The sequence below is a fragment of the Hippocampus bargibanti genome, linkage group LG12 (genome assembly GCF_051943395.1).
Source record: "Hippocampus bargibanti isolate YZ-2025 linkage group LG12, ASM5194339v1, whole genome shotgun sequence".
Lineage (NCBI taxonomy): Eukaryota > Metazoa > Chordata > Actinopteri > Syngnathiformes > Syngnathidae > Hippocampus > Hippocampus bargibanti.
Genome location: NC_142745.1, coordinates 3,004,210 through 3,026,191, shown reverse-complemented (window position 1 = coordinate 3,026,191; position 21,982 = coordinate 3,004,210). Strand labels below are relative to the sequence as shown.

General features: G+C 42.0%; 1 protein-coding gene across 2 annotated transcripts in view; it reads left to right on the top strand.

The window, feature by feature from the left end:
• plxna1b (plexin A1b) overlaps positions 1–21,982 on the top strand; it is a 164,269-nt gene that overhangs the window by 79,791 nt on the left and 62,496 nt on the right. For both annotated transcript variants that reach the window (XM_089010316.1, XM_089010315.1), the window contains exons 5-9: positions 4,345–4,445; positions 7,401–7,524; positions 9,212–9,365; positions 11,303–11,402; positions 16,840–16,954. In XM_089010316.1, the coding sequence (XP_088866442.1) occupies positions 4,345–4,445; positions 7,401–7,524; positions 9,212–9,365; positions 11,303–11,402; positions 16,840–16,954 (594 nt within the window). The remainder of the gene's footprint in view (positions 1–4,344; positions 4,446–7,400; positions 7,525–9,211; positions 9,366–11,302; positions 11,403–16,839; positions 16,955–21,982) is intronic.

Here is a 21,982-nt window from a genome sequence, read left to right as displayed (position 1 = left end):
TAATTGTTGAAATATCATTTCTGGGATTTTGTATAGTGTCTCTAGCCTCTTGGAAATCCACAATTTATTTCATGTTGATTGATATTTTTAATAGCATTTTCCCAATTTTCCTGCTGAGTTTGTCCTAAATTCTTCACCCAACTCATCTTTCATCTTTTTCTTTTTTTCCCCTCTACCTTATTGCTGCTTATTAGTCAACCCACCAAGCGAGCCATTGATCTTTTAAGACTTTGACAATCCACTCTATGAACACATGCTAACCCAACCTTTGATAACCCGATCCACGTGTCCCTCAAATGTGTATTCTGGTATTAGGAAAGCTCCCTTACTTGAGAAGTGTGTTGAGAGTGCATCGCTTCATTCATCTATTACTGGTCTGGTTGCCTCTTGGAAAATGTTCTTGTCTACTGTCCATGCACAACAAAATCAGTCTCATTCTCCTGTACTCAACACATAGATGTCTATGAGTTGCCTCAGTCCAATGATCAAGCCTAAAATGCGACACTTTAAGCTCAAAAGTGAGATAGAATTTTAGATTCTGCCACGTGTGCAACAAGACAGCGAAGTTTTAACAATCCAATGTATATGGCGTACATCTAAATTAGTGACAACGTACAACAAAGAAGCCCATCAGTATATGGCTGACTGCTTAAAAGGAAATTGAATTACATTTTGTTGTAGATTAGGAAAGGCTACTCCAACGACCGTATTTAAAAACTAAAAAAGACTAACCATTGACCCCCTCTTTGTTTCTACCTTATGCTGTGTATGTTTTCTTTTAAGTATATTTTAAAAAATAACCTGAACAGGGCAGGCCCTTTTATGTGTTTGCATTTAATAAGCCATGAAAAGCCGCGTTAAAAGCTTTACACGTCCTTTGGGTTTGGGGGTGACCGTCACAAAGCCTGTTAGCTGGACTTTTAAAAGCAGGTGATAGCGCACTGTAAAAACAGATTGAAGAGGAAAGGTGGAAAGTTTACAGTTAAAAGGAAACGTCAAGGCACTTGAGTCAGCCGGGCTCGAGCCGGAGGAGAAGGGCCAAGAAAGGGGGTGGGGGACTTGAATTACAGAGCGAAGGCCGTTGTAAATAAGACGAGATGGCAGGAGAGCAGAGCATCCAGTCTTGGTTTATGAGGTCATTTAAAGGAGTAATGTGCTCGGCTGGTTGAAATTGGCTTTCATTAAAAGAGCCATCGGGAGAGACTGAAAGAGGGAAATCGAGAATGTATGTCAGCGTGCGTGAAGGCAACTCATATATTATCATAAACAAACAGTACGTGTTGATTATTGGGAGTCACATGTAAGTATGAAAGTGCCTCACGGACGATAGCAAAGACATTTCCCATTCCCATCTGCCGAGTTAACCATTACTGGTTTCGATCATGTCAACATTATCTTTTGTTTAACCACGCCCACCGAACACAGCGACGCACGGCGGCATCGCTTCTGTTGGCGCAAAAAGGCCATGTCGATTATCACGGAGTGCAATGACAAAGTTGTGCAAGCCCAACACGAGCTTGGAGAGAAATCGGGATTGACTACATGTGTCCCATTGTCTTTAATCACTGTTGTGATGCATGGATGAATATTTCTTGCTTTTCTTTTGCTCTTTCTTCAAATTACACAAATTATTACAAGATTACCCTATTTTCCGATTTAGAAGGCGCACCGGAGTATAAGGCACACCCCCAGTGAATCGTGTATTTTCAAACTTTTTCCACATATAAGGCGCACCGGATCATAAGACGCACCTTCAATGAATGACATGTTTCAAAAGGTTTTCCATATATAAGGTGCACCACATTATAAGGCGCTACAGTCGAGCCTGGGGTTACGTTTTATTTATCCCAGAATGGACCGTGCACCGCGACTTCTACAGGTGGGGAAATGGAGTTGCTGCTGACAGTAGTTGCGAGCCCTGTTTTGGCTCAATATTACTTAACATACAGGGCACACCGGCATATAAGGCGTCTTCTTGTCAATAAAATGAAGGCTTTCGGGTGTGCCTTATAGGAAAGTACAGTACTTTTCTTACCGTCTGCTTTCCGTAAATGTTTGTCCTCATCGTTTGCCTCACTCAAGCACAACAATTTGACCAGCTCTGTCAAGTCACGCAAGAATGGTTAAAATATGCGTGATTGGCCTGATATTTCCTGTCTACATACATTTCCTACTTTAAAGACCAGAAATCCGCACATGTTAAAATGAGTCAACATCAAATATACTTCAAAGTTATTTGAATGACAAACATTTGTCAAAATAATGGTTCCAGAAAAACACCTGGATCCGGGCCGCTACCTTGCTGTTGAGGACCTGTGGTTTATAGCAAACGTAAAACATCCAAACCATTATTAACTTTTCCTTGCTAACGGCCCCCTAGGTTGTGGAGTTACTTGATCTCCCATGTCACGGTGCGCGAGCATGTGTGCGCCTGTGCTTGTATCAGGTTGCTACCGCAGGCGACTTTAAATCAAGCGCCGGAGTCAAATTGCTTATTAGGAAGAAACAACGTCTCACAAACATCCCCTGGCTAACATGTGCGGTCACCTAGAGATGTTGCGAGACCCCGGGTTGGAGGGGATTGTGGCTTGAAACAAGGGGCTTGACTTCTTGTTATGAAGGAAGGATATGAAAAACCCATATTGCAGAGAAAAAAATTACAGGGATTGCAAGTTAAAGCTGGATAGCTGCGAGAGAGAAATAAACCAGGGGAACGCAGGAATGAAATATTAAACTTGAGGCAATGAGTCCCACGTGAGCTACAGATATGTAGTACAGATGTGACATAATGGAACTCATTCAGACACTCAAAAGTCATATATAGGTTGGGCTACAATGTTTTAAAGGGAACAATATGGCGCATGGGGGTTAGCACATGGGGTTAGCACATGTGGTTAGCGACATAAACAAGTGAGCAAAGGTGTAAAGCACAGAGGACAAGAGGGAGTAACGACCGGCCGCATGTATGAAAGGGTAGAAGGGGGCGGGGTAGTTTGTAATCTGTAATCTTACAGATTCCATTTCTCTGCAGCACAACAGCTAAATGATGCTTCACCATGTTTGCTTTGAACGTTTAGAACTGATCCATTTGTAGATTTCTAGACCAGTACCTGATCTGATCTCTTTGTTTTGATCAACATTCTGAATGAGCTGAATGACATGTTAAGATTCTGCATACCCTCATTGTCATCCATGTGCTTAACTAGCAAATATGTGTCAACTCCAATGCCAGGGTTTTTGTCAATTTCACTCAAATTGCAGGACCCACAGAATATTGAGTTTGAGAACTATAAACATAAACATTCAATGTAATGTAAGAAACCTTAGACTCTTATCTTTCATCAGAGAAAAAAAAGCTAATTCTTAAGTTATATGGGTCTGGAGTTATCTGAGCTTGAAATGGGGGCGGCTGTACAAAAGGTAAATGCTGCGCCCTCGTGGGAGGGAAAACATTGCCAGAGATCTGACCGAAGCTTCAAACGATGCCAATTCCCAAATAAATTCGGGAATGGCAGTGAATATATTCAAAGTCTTTTTTTCTTCTTCAGGAATTCAGATTGCTAGTTCAAAAACATTTTTATTTTTATTTTTTTGGGACACAAACATCCAAAAAACGATTTCACGGTCCCTTGTCATCAACGTTGATGTGCACAACAAACGCATGTCTGCCTTGTGGCACACCGAGCAATGCACGCACATGCTTGAAGTTTTGATTTGTCTGTCAAACACCAACCAACAGTCTCCTGCAAATAACTTGAAATAGCCACACTTCCTTCTCCCTTGGGAGCATGTTGTGAATTGTCTCTTATCACCTTTAAGTGGAGTGAAGGGCCATCTCAAACACTTATTTTTATTTTTTTCCAGCCTCTTAGCAAGCCCACACCCCATGTGTGTCTGAATGAGTGACACACACAAACACACGCTGTCACGGAGTATGTCCTTACACCGACTATATTCAAAAACACCTCTGTGCAGTGTCATGCAACGTGTACGCACATTTACACACATGCACTGGGGTCCGCTTCCCTGCTTCCCAATGTTTTTTTTTAAAGAGGTCACCTGTCAATCCTTTCACGGTTACCATGACCGCCTGTCATATCTCCCAGAATGCATTGCGGGGCCTCGCCTGTGTACGCTACACTGCAAGTAGTCGCTTCCCCGAGCGCCAATTTCTCTCTGGGGGAAAATATCCGCCATCCTCAAGTGAAAGAAACAGCCTGCCACATTTTTTTTAGCTTTGAACTTGTCAATTACTCATCATGATCCAACTTAATGGGGAAAGTCATTTCTCTAATAACCCCCCTTTTTTACCCTCTGTTGTTCTCCCTCTCGGTTCCTCTGCAGGTGGTGAGAGTTCCGGTCGAGAGCTGTGAGCAGTACACCACGTGTGGGGAGTGCTTAGGATCCAGGGACCCTCACTGTGGATGGTGTGTGCTCCACAATGTGTAAGTACCACATACTGGTGTCGCTCTGATAACACTTAAAGGACAACCGACACCACCGGACAAGTTGTGTCCATAATTTGTAAAATCACTTCAAATGACTTCTATTGAGTGTATTTTACAAAGATTCCACCGCATATAGCTATATTTTACGTTTTAAGACTCGCGCTGAATATTCAGGAAGTCTCGTTTTTGAGTTGGTGACGAGTCCATACGTGACGTCACTGAAGGAACAGCAGTCCTTCCATCACGACAATGTATTTTGCTGTACTTGTTTGGTCTGAAAACCTTGTGTTGCACCGAAAAGCCGCCAGAATTGGGCGACCAAGCTCCATTGAAGGAATTTATCAGCCTGTGGAAACGGGCTGATTAATTCATCACAGGACCTTGGACGCCATTTTCTGCCTCTTTTTGGGTGATACATTTCCCCCCAATGTTGCCTCAAAATGGCACGGAATAAATTCTTTAATCGATTGCAAACGTATGCTTTCCGCTTCAGAACTATTTGAATCATATTCATAACTGGATGTGTAACACGAAACCATATTCTCTGAATCTGAAGCCATTGTTTTTGGTTCACTAGCAATGCAAGACGTCTTGGCGTGACGTCACGAACTGGGGGCGGGACTTTCTTAAAATGCCCAATTCGCAGCTCAATTTTTTTGCAGATTTTGGACACTATTTAAGTCATTTTTATTGGTGTTTTGCATTTGAATAAAAATATCATACTGCGTGTTTTGGGTATTTTAGATGCTATAAAACGTTTTTCTGATGTCAGTTAGGAAACAAAAAAGTGACGTCGGTTGTCCTTTAACGGGGTTTGTTAACTTAGATCAAGGGTGTCCAAACTTTTTGCAAAAGGGGCCAGATTTGGTGTGTTAAAAATGCAGGGAGGTGTCGCAACCTTTCTAGACGTTCTTTACATACAACAGCAATTTTTAAAATACATTTCAGCCAGCCATTCTGTGTCTCACATTTGCTTTTTTTTTTTAATTTAAGCATATGTTTTGGTTCATTTGAAACATGCATATCGAAATTGAATCGACATTGAAAATTTCACTTCAATAATCATTAAACTGCACTTTTTTGTAACAGTTGAACATTATACTATACTAATTTTTTGTTCCTAATATAGCCTGAAGATGGCAGCACTTAGCACACGCAGGTAACAGTGCTACTGGCTAATGTATTCATTCGACGTGCGGGCCATACGTTTATTGATCTTATGACGGAGGCTGCGGGTCGGATGAAAATTGAACACGGCCGGACTTTGGACTCCCTCATTTGACAGTTAATTCCCAAATTATAATTATAAGTGACATTCAATGCAAAACATTGAGCAGAATTTGTGTTAGAAATATAATTGAAAATAAAACCACTATTTTCTTTTTTGTCAGGTTTACAAAATCAAATATATTATTATGAAACATTACTTTTTTTGTGTCTTTATTTTTTTGACCAAATGATTATTTTTTTCTGAAAATGTAGTCAGTTTACATACAGCTTCTGGCTTAACCAAATTTGAATCATGTTTTCACTAACTATTAATAATAAGCAACTTTAATGGGATTTGAAGCGGGATTGAAAATGTCGCCCATCGATATCTCGCAATGTTGGCTTGTGGCAATGCTTATAAAATTACCTACTCGCACCTTCTTGAAACTAAGTCAGTGCCAGTGAGTGTCAGGAACAATTCCACATTATTGGAAGGTGACACGAAGTTCGACCACATTCAGAACACCGCGAGCATTCGGCGTAATGCCGTCTCCCGATGCGTTAATTAAACTGCGAAGACTTATCAGCAAGCTGTCTTTCCTTCAGGCGAGGCACAATCGTACGTGTGCGACTACTCCATCATTAAAATGACAACTTGGTGATGGGCTCCAACTACTGGTAACCTGTCATTTGGCCACATCACGACTGTGTGTTTCCGAGATGATTGTGTTACCAAATCTGGTTTATAAAAAAAAGGCCTGCGGATAAAATGGGGGAAACATTAATAGGCAAATTATTTATAAGCTTCGTTTCGGGCTTTTGGTGCCTTTGGCCACGACTTATTAATAGCCACGGTAGTTTCAATCAACGGTAGATTTGAGCTGGGTATACACACGTGCACACATACTCTTATAAAATATGCACACCGTTGGATGCCATAGTGGCAGTAGAAGAAGAAAATGCACACCGTTGTGCTCAATCATGCCTATAGTTGTGAATATGTACACGTGTGTTTGTCTATGTGTGTAAGTTGTCAGCTGGTGAAGGAACGAGACTGACTAAATGCGGGAGGGATGTGGCCGGAACACAGTTAGCGTCTTCTCCCGCCTCCCTCGTATTGTCAATCCTTCACAAAGTGCCGCATCGGCTCTTTTCGCTCACCTCTGGGACCATTTGTTGTTAGCACGGTGGGGAAGTGATAGCTAATGCATTATGAATAGCTAATAGTAAAAGTGCTGTGTACCGATGTTTTTTTTTTTCTACGTCATCGGCTGTCTGGTAATAAGCGGGGGCGAAATTGCTGATCCTTTTTGAGATTCCATGGGTGTGAATTGTATCATTTTTACAGCTCAGTGAAACTTTAATGGTTGCATATATATCAACTGACACATTTAAATTGGGGGGGGGGTGTAAATGGAACAAATGAGGAGCTGTATGGATGTACACACTGCTTAATGTTTCTTGCACAAACATCCAGGCCGGTAGGGTAACGATGTTTAGCTGTGGAAACCTATTAGCCAATTTGTCTTCTCTTATTGTTCTCATTTTGTGCGTGAAGGTGATTGTTTTGCATCTTTATCATGTTTAAAATGATTGTCATCAAATCGAAACGGCTCACAACACTCATCTTCGCCCTCCCCCTTTTTGTTCCTTCATGCTCTCGTTTCTTCCATCTCCTCATTCCGTACTCTACCCATCATCACAATTGCATCCGTTTTTTTTCTCTTTCCCTCTGCTCTCAAGCTGCTCACGAAAGGACCGTTGTGAAAGAGCAGGAGAACCCCAGAGGTTTGCGTCAGACCAGAGGCAGTGTGTGGAGCTCAGCGTTCAGCCCAAAAATATTTCCGTCACCATGTTTGAAGTGCAGGTAAGCCTTCTCATATACAGGGGGGATCATCGTAGTTCTGTTCCTCCCGCAACCAACGTCATCTGAATTTCTAAACATGCCGTTTACTTTGGCTCAGGCAGCCGTGAAGGAAATATTTCAAGACATAAAACGTTGAGTTTATAAATATCGGAGTTCGAGAAATTCATCTCAAATGAAAACCGGGTCAATTCCCCCCCACCCCCCCCCCCCCAAAAAAAGTCCTCTGTTATGACAAAGTAGACTTGTTTCTCGTGACCTATTTAGCATTTCATTTCTACTGAGAACGTTAAACTGGAAAACAAATAAAATCACATTTTCAACGAGTAAATAATAATAATTTCATTTGTAAGCGCTTTTCAAAACTCTCACGGTCACTTTACAGTCACTGGATCAGTTTATATTAGATAGCCAACAGATAGCAAGCTAGCTAGCGAGCCAATAGATAGCTAATACAGTATCACCATTTACCACCAGAACAGTCCTAAACTTAACTTAATTGTAAACAATTAAGCACATCAAAGACAATGAGGTTATGCAGAATCCTATCATGGTTCTGACCACATAGTACAGTTGGTTTAACAACACATTGACTTCACATGATTTAATTTTTTTTTAAATGACATTGGGATTGTGTCCTTTGATGTTCAGCTCGTTCAGAATGTTGATCAAAACAAAGAGATCAGATCAACTACTGGTCTAGAAATCTCCAAACTGGTCAGGTCCAAATGTTCAAAGCAAACACGGTAAATCGCTACACAGTGGAATCATCTGCCAATCTGTTTTGTCTTTATTATTTTACTTTGTTAACTCATTCACTACCAGCAAAATGTGTCCACTCCAGTGCCAGGGTTTTTGTCCTAAGAAAGCTTAGCGTAAGAAACCTGAGACTCTCTTCTTTCCGCAGAAAAGTTAATTCCTCCGTTATATGGGTCTCGAGTTGTCTGTGCTTGAAATGGGGGCGGCTGTACAAAATACAATACAATACATACCTATTGAATAATATTGTGCTTTAACAACAGATGAAGCTGGAACATGGACAAAAGGCAAATGCTGCCCCCTCGTGGAAGGGAAAAACATTGCCAGAGGTCTGACCAGTGCTTTATCGGCAGTCCTTGCAAGAAAAAAACAAAACGTGAACAAATTCAGGAATGGCGCACCACGTCATGCTTTTCAATTCAGGACTAAATTCGCAAATGGCAGTGAATGATTGAACAGTTTTTTAAAGCGCTTTGTTGCTAAAGTGCTATGCTGTATAAATCAATATGTATTGTATTGTATTGTATTGTATTGTATTGCCAACAGAAGCACCGTCTGCCCCGATTGTGCACAATACCTTCTAGTACTATTATGGTTTTACAACGTGATCCAGAACGCATCCGTCTTTTTCGGTACCCTTTGAATCTCGTCCTCAGAGGCATCCCAAACGGGATGAAAAGTGCATTCGGCGGTGCACGTTGCCGTACGCATTAACCTTGCTCTAATTATAATGGCAGCCATTGTAACAGATGCACACAAATTGCCGAGCCCATCACACACCCACGCGAAAGCTCGACTTCGCTTACATGTCTCTCCCCCGCAGCACCCATTAACCCCCGTGTCATATCTTATAACAATCCATGTACACCGTGTCCTTCCATTGATCTTGTACTGATTGCCTCTCCCTCTCTCTCTCTCCTTCTCTCAAAAGCTGGTCCTTCAGGCCCGTAATGTCCCTGATCTATCAGCGGGGGTCAACTGCTCCTTCGAGGACTATGTGGAGACCGAGGGACTGATCCAAGGCGGACACATTTACTGCCGATCACCCTCAGCCCGTGACGTCATTCCCATCACACGGAACAAAGGTTCGGTCATGATTTAGCACAGCGGTCGGGAACCTATGACTCGCGAGCCATATGTGACTCTTTTGATGATTGCATATGGCTCGACGATAAAACTAAATACATACAGTAAAGTCTCGTTATATCGATATTCAAGGGAGTCCGAAAAAATATCGATATAACCGGGACTATCGATATATCCGACCCTGTTTGCATGTAATTTTCTCCGTGCGTGCATAGAAATAGTATCGATATAACCGGGACTATCGATATATCCGATATCGATATAACGAGACTTTACTGTATTCTCGCTTATTCGTTGTTCATTTCTTGTTGGGGCTGCAGTTGGCGGAAAGCGCAATTTTGATTGGATGATACTGACCTAGGTTGGCGAAATATTTATTGGATAATACTGGCCGTCATGTTGAAACAGGTAAACGCCCCTTTAAAGGACAACCGACGCCTCTGGACAACTTGTGTCCATAATTTGTAAAATCGCTTCAAATGAGCGTATTTTACAAAGATTCCATCGCATATAGCTATATTTTACGTTTTAAGACTCTCGCTGAATATTCCGGATGTCTTGTTTTTGAGTTGGCGATGAGTCCTCATGTCACGTCACTGAAGGAACGCCCCTGACCGAGAAGGACACATTGTAGTAGTCCTTTCATTCACGTCAATGCATTTTGCGGTACTTTGTTTGGTCTTAAAACTTCGTGTTGATCCGTGTTGATGGCGAAATTAGAAGGAAAATACATAAATATCAATAAAGGCAAATCCAATCCAAATAACGCGATGGTGAATCCTTGTGTGTTGCACCGAGCATCCATTTGATATTCGCTGACAAAAATTGTAAGGAATTCATCAGCCCGTTTCCACTGACTTTGTCGCCATCTTCTGCCTCTTTTGGGTGCTACATTTCGCCCCCCGCCCCATATACCTCAGAATGACAGGAAATAAATTTAATCGATTGCAAACATGTATGCTTTCCTCTTCAGAAGTATTTGAATCATACTCATAACTGGATGAGTAACAAGAAAGCATCTTCTCCGAATCTGAAGACATTGTTTTGATATTCGAGCAAGGCAAGACACCACGAACAAGGGGGCAGGACCTTCTGAAACTGGCCACTTCCGGTTTCAATTTGAAGTAGTTTTTAGACACATGTTCCCGACCCCTGATTTAGCAGGATAGTGAAGTCATAAATCAAAGGATCACTGTTTTTTTTGTTGCATTATTTTCAATTTGGGAGTGTTTTCATTATTTCTCTATTTATTCTTATTTTTTTTGCTACGCCCCTCTGCCACGTGCCTTTGAATTAGCTTGACACTATTAATTCATCAGCATGCGCCCATGTCTCCCTCGAAGGGGTCTTTTTCAACTCTGCAATCCGAGAACGCCGTATCTGTGCAGCCACCAGAAAATATTTTTCGCATTATTTGATGATTTGCTTAGTGTGACTCAATCCAGAATACCTTGTCATTGCCAATAACGCCCGCCCGTTCCATTTCAAAACCTCCTACCACGACTTTGCATTTTTCTTCTGAAAATAGCACCGTTTTGGAATTCCTATTACCATGCATTATGCACCATTGTCACTTTCACTTATTTATTTTCACTTTCCTTCCAAAGGACACTGCTCGTGTTGCTAAATTCTTTTCAAAGCCAGGAATCGATGTTGTGTTTAGATGTCTCAGCTTCCTCTTGTTTGAGCAGACATTGTGCGCCGATCTCATGTTGCCGTCTATTTTTGGACATCGAAATGACATATATTCAAAGCATTGTGGGCTCTAGACGCAATTTGAAGGTGCTGCCATTTTTTTGGGCTGAAGTATCCAAACGAATCGTTTTTCCATTACACTCTACTCTGCGGCGTTTTTTTCTTAGAACCGTGCCAATAATAAAAATTCAAAAAACTAAATATTGCACTTTGTATCTTTTCTTGTGCTGTGTTCGTTCAGGTGACAAGCGGGTGGTGAAGCTTTACCTGAAATCCAAGGAAACGGGCAAGAAGTTCACCAGTGTTGATTTTGTCTTCTACAACTGCAGTGTGCACCATTCGTAAGTTATGATTTTATGTTCATTGTGCCGGCCACTCCAGTGCCAAGGTTTTTGTCATTGTCACTTGAATTCCAGACCCACAGAATATTGAGTTTTAGGACTCCATAAACATTCAATTCAGCGTAAGAAACCCGAGACTCTTCATTCATCATAACAAAAGAGTTAATTCCTAAATTATATGGTCTTGGAATTATATGAGTTTGAAATGAGGGCTGCTGTCCAAAATACATATTGGTTTATGTAGCACTTTAACAACGGCTGAAGCTGGAACAGAGCAGGAACATGTACAAAAGGCAAATGCTGCCTCCTTGTGGAAAAGAAAAAAAAACATTGGCAGAGGCCATGGCCAGCCCCTTATCGGCACCCAAGCATGAAAAAACTAAACCCGAACCAATTCGGGAATTGCATTCTACGTCATATTTTCAATTCCTGAATAAATTTATAAATGGCAGTGAATGAGTTGAGAAGAATCATGCTTTCATTTTGTTCTTGTACTCTTTCCTGCATGCTACATCCTTCTGTCTATGTTTCCCCTTCGGGGTGACTCGCGCAATAAACGCCCACCTCCCTTTCGCATCCACGTGGGATATCGTGTTACCTTGAGAGAGAAAAATCGAACACCATGTATACATGTAACGATTGCGATATGAGATGGTAATTTTAGTCGTATTATCATAACCCATGACACGCACTACTCAATTGTCAATTATTAATTCATTACTGGACTAGCTGTAGGGTCTGTTGGACTCTAACCTTGTTTCTCACTAACTCCTCTATAGTTTAAAAAAAAAGATGCCCCATCTGGTATTTCTTTACACAAGAAAGGCAAAATATTATATGGCAGAGCAGTGAATTAGTCAAAGTGAGTCTCCTCTGTTGTCGACTGCCTGCAGTTTGTCTTTTTGCAGAGTCGCAGCTCTCGAACTTAGTGTTCAGTCCCGTGTCTGATGCCGGGCTCAAATAATCCTTCAGATCTGAAACAAATCACCCCGATTGCCCCCACTCAAGTCGCAGGCTCTCCCTTCTGTCCACCGATGGCTGATCCAGTGGAGGCTAAAACGTCTGGTGGGGTATTAGCCTCGGGGCAACAGATGGCATGTAGGCCCCCGGGATACCGCAGGGCTCCGTTCTGGCTTCCCTCTGGATGTTAGATGAGTCCCCTTCGAGGATTGTCCACAAACACAATTGTACATTCACATGCGTAGCCACACCTCTCCCTGTCGCTCATTTAAGCTTTGAATGTCTCTGGCACTTTATCTGTCAGTATGACCTTTGACCTTATTGCACAGTTCTCCTGTCTCAGTACATGGATCCCCTGCTGCAATGGTGGTGATTAGCTCAGCTGGTTAAGGGCGCCGTGATTTACAATGTCAAATAATTTTTAATTCGTCTCCCATAAGGACAGGATCTACATGGCTTATAATTCCCAAAGCCGCACCAAGTCCTTTATGTTCTCAGATGGTATAGTCAATTAAAATGAAATGTGTCAAGTTCAGCCAAAGCGGATGTATCGCGATATAAAGTCACGTTAAGGTTTACGGCATTCCTCCTTGTACGGAAGTAGCCTCAAACATGAAGCGAGGTAAGAGAGTTCCCCATTTGAGGCTATTACCCCAATGAGCTGATTAAATCTACTCCCAGCGCCGATCTAATATGGCCTTTGAGGGATGTAATGGACACATTTAATGAAGTTACAGATATGGCACGTTGCATCTTCTCCTCTGACTTTTATAGAGGACTGAGCTGCTGAGATAAGAATCCTATTTTAAGGTGGAGTAAGTCTGCGGGTGTCATCGATATGCAAGGTTCATATGGTCACAATACTCGGGCACTCTTCACATAGCTATTTCTTGCTTTAAACGGCGGGCGTCTCGGGATACGCCATCGTGTCAAGACAGTCTGAAAACACGAGCAAATTTGCAAGCCTGTGCAATATTTGGCTGTTTCATGAATATTCCTTGATACAGTGGTGCGGAACCCGGGTGTTATCCTATTATATTTCTTCATAATTTATACTAAGACACTGTCGCACAACCTACCAGTCTCCAAAATATATACACCCCTCCTGCCTATTTACACAACTGATTATGTTTCAGCACTTGCCTTTTCAAAAATGCCATACATTTGCATAGTGCCATTAATCTAATTAGCATTCCCACTGTTTCAGTTTAAGGGTCGCTGAGAATGAAATAGAAAATTACCCACGGCCATGATTGTGCCGTAATTAAATATTTCCATAAGCTTTTTTCTCATTTCTCAGCCCTCTGTTTATTAAGATTGGACGGATATGCAGATATGGTGCCAGTGAATTGGGGTTAAGCTTTCATGACGTACAGGACCTGTTCAATCAAATCTTGTATTTTGGTTTACTCAAAGTAATGTTTGGCGTGTATCATTTTACGATGAACCAGTTTTCCCTGATTGACTATTTGGAAAATGTTCCATTCAGTAACTGCAGTTTGAAACACTATTGGTTGACAGTTCAAATTGCAGCGTGGTAGCGAATGGAAAAAATGGTGTGCAGTGGAAGAGGAGTGGTGGGGGGCTTTTGCAGTGCATGTTGTACCCTTTTAAGAACAGCAAGCGACATACAGTAAAGTCTCGTTATATCGATATCGGATATATCGATAGTCCCGGTTATATCGATACTATTTCTATGCACGCACGGAGAAAATTACATGCAAACAGGGTCGGATATATCGATAGTCCCGGTTATATCGATATTTTTTCGGACTCCCGAGAATATCGATATAACGAGACTTTACTGTATATTGTATATACAGTGAGCGAACTAGAGAAAGACAGAAATAATGTCACTCATTTATTCACTCATCCATAGACGAGATAAAGGGATTCAGTAAGCGAGATGTAAATCTATCTGTAAATTATTAAACTCCGTTCTAAGTAGTAGCCAATAAATAACTCATTTTGATGAGAGCAGTGCTGTCAAACAAACCTCATTAGATACGGTGATTGTGTTTCACACTCTTAACAGACATCAGGTTGAAGAATGATTCGGAATTCGTATGTTTAAAGAAAGTGTTTGTTTTTGTTGGTCTGGAATAATAGTGGCGCTCTCGAGGCAGCGCTGACAGATTAGCATCTGAGTAGGAATTAGCATTATGAGCATGGAGCCTGTCTGCTGCTTCTCAAATCCTCTCAGTAATAATAGCTGATGGCCATTGAAGGGGTAGAAATAAGGCAACACTTGGGGGTCTGAAAGAATGAGCCCACCGCAGATACATGGAAAAAATATCAAACGTTCCGCGATGTGCCTTGGTGGGGCTTAGGGCTGAGTTGCACCCATGCTAAAAGCGAGCCTTTGAGATCCCAAGGAACGAGGACCCGGGTCACTTGAAATGAGCAAAGAATGTGCAGCAGGGGGTTGTCAGACAGAGTCGAATGGCCTTGGGTGGCACCCACAATGACACATCTCTTATTTCAAAGGGCATCATCATAAAAGTTGGCATCGGCAACCTGCTGACATTTCGCTCGTTATTTCTATCGCTGGGACATGAGTGTGGTTGATTTGACTTAAGTAAAAGATGAAAGTCAAATATTATGAGCGTCGTGAAATATCAAGCATTGTTCTTGTTGCTGACACCGCTGGTTGCTTCTTGACGCTTGCTCTGTTAAGTTGCCCATCGGCTGAATTTCAATGAGATCTATTCCAATGGTGTGCCGTAGGAAACAAAAGAAAACCAAAAAAAGAATGATACTTTTTATTATCAACTGTTTTATGCATATACATGAGATTAGCGGTTTCAGAATATAGATGGATGGACTTCTTTTTGTCTCGATGCAACCTATATGACTACATTTCCTTGATTCAGTAATTGAATAGATTTTTGTTTCATAAAAAAAATCTCGAATGTGAGACTTTCTCACTTTGAAATAATTCTGAATGACCATTTTGAAGCCTGCGTTGTCGCTAGCAACCTAAAGATTCATAGCAAAGGGCAGTCAGTCTCTAAGCGCAATTCCCCACAATGACATGCTACTTTAAACAGAAACCGCAGAGTACAGTAAAGTACAGTAAAGTCTCGTTATATCGATATTTTTTCGGACTCCCTTGAATATCGATATAACGAGACTTTACTGTATCTAATTTTACAGGTTTTTAATAAAAAAAAAATACATACTGGATCCCACAGAGGGAAACAGCTACGCTGTGAGAGCTTCATGCTAAGCTAAACTAGCATGGCCGACTCATTTTCCCTGCATTTGTGGGTAACACTGCTAAATTCCTATTTGCTCCTGTGTGGTATTAAGAGGCCTGTTATTTTCTTTGCCGCTCATCCCTCATTGTAAATGGACAGCTTCTCTCAGCACAATGCTAAATTGGTCAATTAAAGCAGCAGTGGGATTGAATTAAGCCCCCAGCCTCTGATCTTGCTCAAAAGCAAGGGCCTGCACTGGAAACGATCGCTTAAAGTACGCACCTAACAAACGAGCCGCTCTAATTGATTCAAATGAATCCATGTTGGGGATTGATGGATTTGTATATGGGCTACGTCACCCAGCTGAAGAGAAAACTCTCATTTCGAATGTGGGTGGACATTTCACACAGGGTTCAAATGTATTTGTGAGCAGGTCCAGGAGTGTCGCCGCAACATTTTGGAGTTACTGTACTTGTAGCAGATGTGCTTGAATACAAATCAACATGCGTGCGAACGCACTTCCACCTGCCATACAACTTCCAGGCCAGTACTTCCGCCCTTTTACTCCCTTCCTCAGTGAGACCCCCACGCAGAGCACCGCAGGCTCTATACCCCCTCTACGTTTTTTTTTCCTCCCTCTCCCACGATAGCTGGCGTCTGGGCGTCTATCAGGGAAATCCATCTGCTTTTGATCTCTGCTGGTTTTTCCCTCTCTTCTTTCTCCCATCATGTTCTTTCAGCCTGTCTATCTCCACCTCACCTCTGCCGGAGCAGGTGAATTAAAAATGGTGGCGGGTTTATAGCCCCGCGGATGAAAGAGCGCTTTAGACAAAGAACACGGGGAGAGATTTAAAAAAAAGAGAGAGAGTGGAAAAAAGAGGTCTGTGGCAAATGAAAGGGATTGGAGGCACGGCATGATGGAAGCACTAAAAGAAAAACTCCTGTCTGAATGGATGCACAGAATTACACAACAGAGTGGACATATTGTGAGGAGAATCGCTGAGCTCTCAGTGATAAATAAGAGCTGCGGCGGGGGAGAGATGATCTTGGTGAAAGGTGTACACAGGAGGGCTTTGGACCGGGTCAGAGAAAGTGCACAGTGTGTGATAAAATGAAAGATTTATGTTATCAAAAGATCAAAAGTAAAATGTATACTCATCTTTGTCTAGAATTTCAATTTACAGTATTGTATTGTATTGTATTGTATTGAATTAAGTCTTTCGCCGTCAAGTCGCATTATTTCGACTCAAGTCACCACTCTCATTTTTTTCCCCCAGCTGCCTCTCCTGTGTAAACGGATCATTCCCATGCTACTGGTGCAAATACCGCCATGTATGTACCCAGAATGCACAGGACTGCTCCTTCCAAGAGGGACGAGTTAACATTTCGGAGGTAAGTTTGACTTTTAATTCTACGGTTCAATGGTTGGTGTCCATGATGCGTGTTCATTGATGAGTTTCTCCGTCAGTCGGCATATGTCCAACTAAAAATATACCATATTTCAACATGACGAATCAACCTTTACTCACATATTTTTACTTTGAACCCGTATGAGCACTTAAACCACACACTAATTTAATCTTCTACAAATACAAATACAAATTGTTTTGAATGCACACACCCTCCTTGGTATTCGCTTCAGGTTTCTTTCCATCAACTCCGCTGTGCGTATCTGCATTTGTAACACAACAACTTGCCGTGTGCTGTACAGTCATTACTCTGTCGTAGCCCATAAAGCCATAAGCAGGCCCGGGATACATAAATGTCCATGGAAATACCGCATTGGTTTTACATAAACAAATGTTGCATTAGCATAAAAGCTAATATGAATCGTGCAGAATAGCTACTCGGGCAGGCGAGATGGCAAACATAACCATCGTTAACAACTGCTCAAATGCAAGCAATTTAGTAATGTACACAAAGTGTTGTTTCATTCTTTTCCATTTTTTCCCCTTCTCATGAATGTATTGTAAGACACAGACAACAATCAAAATGCATGTCTTCTCAATTTTCAATCAACACCTGAATTTTAATGGATTTGCTCCCGACTGACGGACAGTCATGCCTTCAACTTGTCTCGCAAATGTAACACAGACGCATGCTATCGCCCATTTGCGCTCCCGCTGTTATCGCAATGTAGATGAAATACGCCGGCCCGTCTGTTGCACTGGCCTTATTAATTGCCCAACCTTTATCCAATTACTTCGCCCTTTATCTCCTTTCTGCACCACCCCCACGTAGAATCTCAAACACTAGCGCCGCCGACGTTATCCGAAACAACATGCAGACCTTGCCTTCATGCCTTGCGGAGCTGATGTTAGCGGATTAGCGCACCCATTTGCAAGACATGAGGGAGAGAGAGAACATTGGCTTGTGCTCCCTGAGCTGAAAAGAGACTAGCGGGCCAACAGGAACAGGAAAAGCCTGCAGTGATCATGGGAGAAAGAGGAGGACCGCAAGTAAGCATCAAAACGGAGGTCCGACTGAATGCTAGGCTATTGGGGTTGAAGGTGTATTCGTTTACACGAGTACAAATTGAGATAGCTGCATCGAAAGTCCCGCCCCCAGTTCGTAATGTCACGCCAAGACGTCTTGCATTGCTGGAGAATCAAAACAATGGTTTCAGATTCGGAGAATATGCTTTCTTGTTACACATCCAGTTATGAATATGATTCAAATAGTTCTGAAGAGGAAAGCATACATGTTTGCAATCGATTAAAGCATTTATTCCGTGCCATTTTGAGGCAACATTGGGGGGAAATGTCTCACCCAAAAAGAGGCACAAAATGGCCACCGAGCTCTTGTGAGGAATGAATCAGCCCGTTTCCACAGGCTGATAAATTCCTTCCATGGAGGTTGGACGCCCTATTCTGGCGGCTTTTGGGTTCAACGCGAGGTTTTCAGACCAAACAAGTACAGCAAAATACATTGACGTGATGGAAAGACTGCGACAATGTCTTTTTTTCGGTCAGGGGCATTCCTTGAGTGACATCACGTACGGACTCGTCACCAACTCAAAAACAAGACTTCTGGAATATTCAGCGCAAATCTTAAAACATAAAATATAGCTATATGCGGTGGAATCTTATTAAAATACGCTCAGTAGAAGTCATTTGAAGCCATTTTACAAATTATGGACACAACCTGTCCGGAGACGTCGGTTGTCCTTTAAAACCAAAAATAGAGGGACAATTGGATTGGGTTGGATTTGCCTTTATTAGTCTCGCAGTGGAGAAATGCTATGTTATGTCATTTCAACACCCCTTTGTCAGCTTTCTGACACTCGTTTCGTTTTGTATTTTGACACACATTGGCTGTGTTCGCCCTCAAATTGTGCGCCGGGTATGGAAAAGTGATTGAGATTGGGCAATGTATTTGACAGACTCGTGCGTGACTTTGACAAAGCAAAAGGGACAAATGGTAATAGAAAAGGAGATTGAGGAGGAGTGAAAGAGGCAGTTCCAAACAGACCAAGGCATGCGGGACAGTGTGGACCTCACTCTTTCGCTCACGAAAGCAGCGGTCACCATTCTCCACCAGAAAATCCATCATCGGCACTGACTTCTCTCACACACACACACCTACACACGCCAACGATGCTTTGTGGCGTTCACGCGCCAAAGTGTAAACACTGTGACATTGACAGGCACACACACACACAGTCATCCATCATCCTTTTCTGATCTGCCATAACCATTAGTCGCACTCTCTGTGGCCCAACCGGTACACTTCTTCCTGTAGGCTAGACGTATCCCTCCCTTCTGCGAGGCCCATCTTTTTTTTCCCCCCTCTTTCTCTGTCTCCAGCGCTCTCATCGCATTCAGCCCTTCTTCCTCCCTCACCTCTCCTTTGCCTTCCGTGCTCTTTGACTGAATGGGAGATTTTGTGCAGGTGGTGAATGAACACTCGGCTCCATCGGCAGCTTGTGTGTCTGTGTTTGGGATACTTAGCATTCACACACCTGCGTGCACCTTGAAGGACAACCGACGACAAGTTGTGTCCATAATTTGTAGAATTACTTCAAATGACTTCTACTGAGCGTATTTTACAAAGATTCCACGGCATATAGCTATATTTTACGTTTTAAGACTCGCGCTGAATATTCATGAAGTCTTGTTTTCGAGTTGGTGACGATTCCTGACGTGATGTCACGTCAGGAACACCCCTGACCGAGAAAGCGACACAATGCATTTTGGGTACTTTGTTTGGTCTGAAAACTTTGTGTTGATCTGTCTTGATGGCGAAATTAGAAGGAAAACACATAAATAACGAGATGGTGAATCGTTGTGTGTTGCACCAAGACTACTATTTGATACTAGTTGACACAAATTCCCAGCAGACGAATCAGCCCATTTCCAACGGAGCTTGGGCGCCATCTTGTGCATTTTCTGGAATGCTTCATTGGAGTCCTGACGGCTCGAATTGATACGGAAGGACTTCTTTAATCGATTGCAAACATTTATGTCTTGGCGTGATGTCACGAACTGGGGGCGGGACTTTCTGAAAATGCCCAATTCACAGCTCAATTTTTTTGCAGTTTTAGCACACTTTAAGTCATTTTTATTGGTGTTTTGCATTTGACTAAAAATATCAGCCTGCATGTTTTGGGTATTTTAGATGCTATAAAGCTTTTTTCTGTCAGTTAGGAAACAAAAAAAATGGTGTCGGTTGTCCTTTAATGTTGGACTGACATTATCCTAAGTTTCACCTTCAATTCCAAAACAAACAGTGGTCCTAGGTTTCATTGGGTAGCAGATATGTCATCCAGCTTTTCTTTGACAGGAAAACAGGAAACTCGCTACCCCTCCTTGCTGAACACCACAATTGAGTTTTACACTGCTCTAATGTCATGCAATCATCGCATCTCTCCCTGGCTTCATTTGCCCAACCGCCGATGATAAATTCGCATCAAATGTTTTCGTTCGTCAAGTGTCACACTTAATTTGTTTCCCATTCCTTCTCGTTTCCTTTGAGCTTTCTCAGTCTGTGTTTCTATGGCAACATAAATTCCAAAGTCCACCCCTTCTGTCTCTTCTTGCGCTTCGCATCGTCACTGTCAACTTTGTGTTTGAGCGGATGGCGATTTAATATCTTTTGAAAGCGAACAACGACCTGATAAAGAGAAGCTTAACAATCCTACTTGATGTTTAGTTGCTTTTTCTGGAGGGAATGCAGCAAAAAAAAAAAAAAGTGGGGGAGGGGGTGGAAAGAAACAGATGAAGTTAGCGTGAGGGTGAAATGAATATAATGAGTTGCATTTTCAAATCAAATATGAATGAATCAGTAATACCCCTGATGACACAACAAGCAGAATCTGGAATTAGGGGGCAACCAGGTGGAAAATTACAGGAGAGAAAGGCAATGAGCGGGGGATGGGGTTTCATTTCTTCACTTCACTTTACTCTGTTATCATTTCCAGTACTCTTTTCTTCCACCGTCACTTTCTGCCCCTCACTTCACCTGCCCTTGGAATGAAAATCACGTGCCAGTCACATTGTTACTTAGCTATTTGGACTCAGTTATGTTAAGACATGCCTCAATGTGTGTTTGGCTGCAAAACACAGTTCGGTCTTGCATGAGCAAACAAGGCAAGGCTTAATTGTATCCTGCCAGCGGAAACTCTGGGGATACCACAGATTCATAGTCATTCGTCCGTTGCAGAGATTGTTTGGTGCTCGTAACACCGGTCAGCTTTGTGTACTGTATTAGTAACACCACTTGAGATCTCTACTTGGTCCAGAATTGTTTTGGTTTTATTGAAGATACCACTACAACATTTTCCGCACTATAAGGTCTACCTTCAAAAAATGACTTATTTTTGTTTTGTTTTTTTTTCCCATATATAAGGCACTTTCTGACAACTCTATTCACACCCAAAATGAATAAACAACTGTTTATTTTTTTTTTGAAGTAAAGTGACACAGTTTGTCTTTTAACAACAGCAAGCTATAATACAGTAAAGTCTCGTTATATCGATATCGGATATATCGATATTCCCGGTTATATCGATACTATTTCTATGCACGCACGGAAAAAATTACATGCAAAGAGGGTCGGATATATCGATAGTCCCGGTTATATCGATATTTTTTCGGACTCCCTTGAATATCGATATAACGAGACTTTACTGTATTTAGTGCAACATTTATATCACATAGTGGAGGGCAATTTAGGGCATCTGCGTTTACTACTCCATCACCTGCTTTCCATCACTTTGCATCAATGTTCAAGACACTTCAACGCACGCAAAGATGCACGTCGGTTCCACACACGAATGGCTAAATCGTTCGTCTCAGAAATGATCCCGGTCGACGCATGCTCTCAGTCGAAAAGTGCTCCTATCTGTTGCCAATTACAGCAATGTAATGTGAACGAACGTATGACTCATTGCTCCTTGACACTACATGAGCGCAGGCTCCA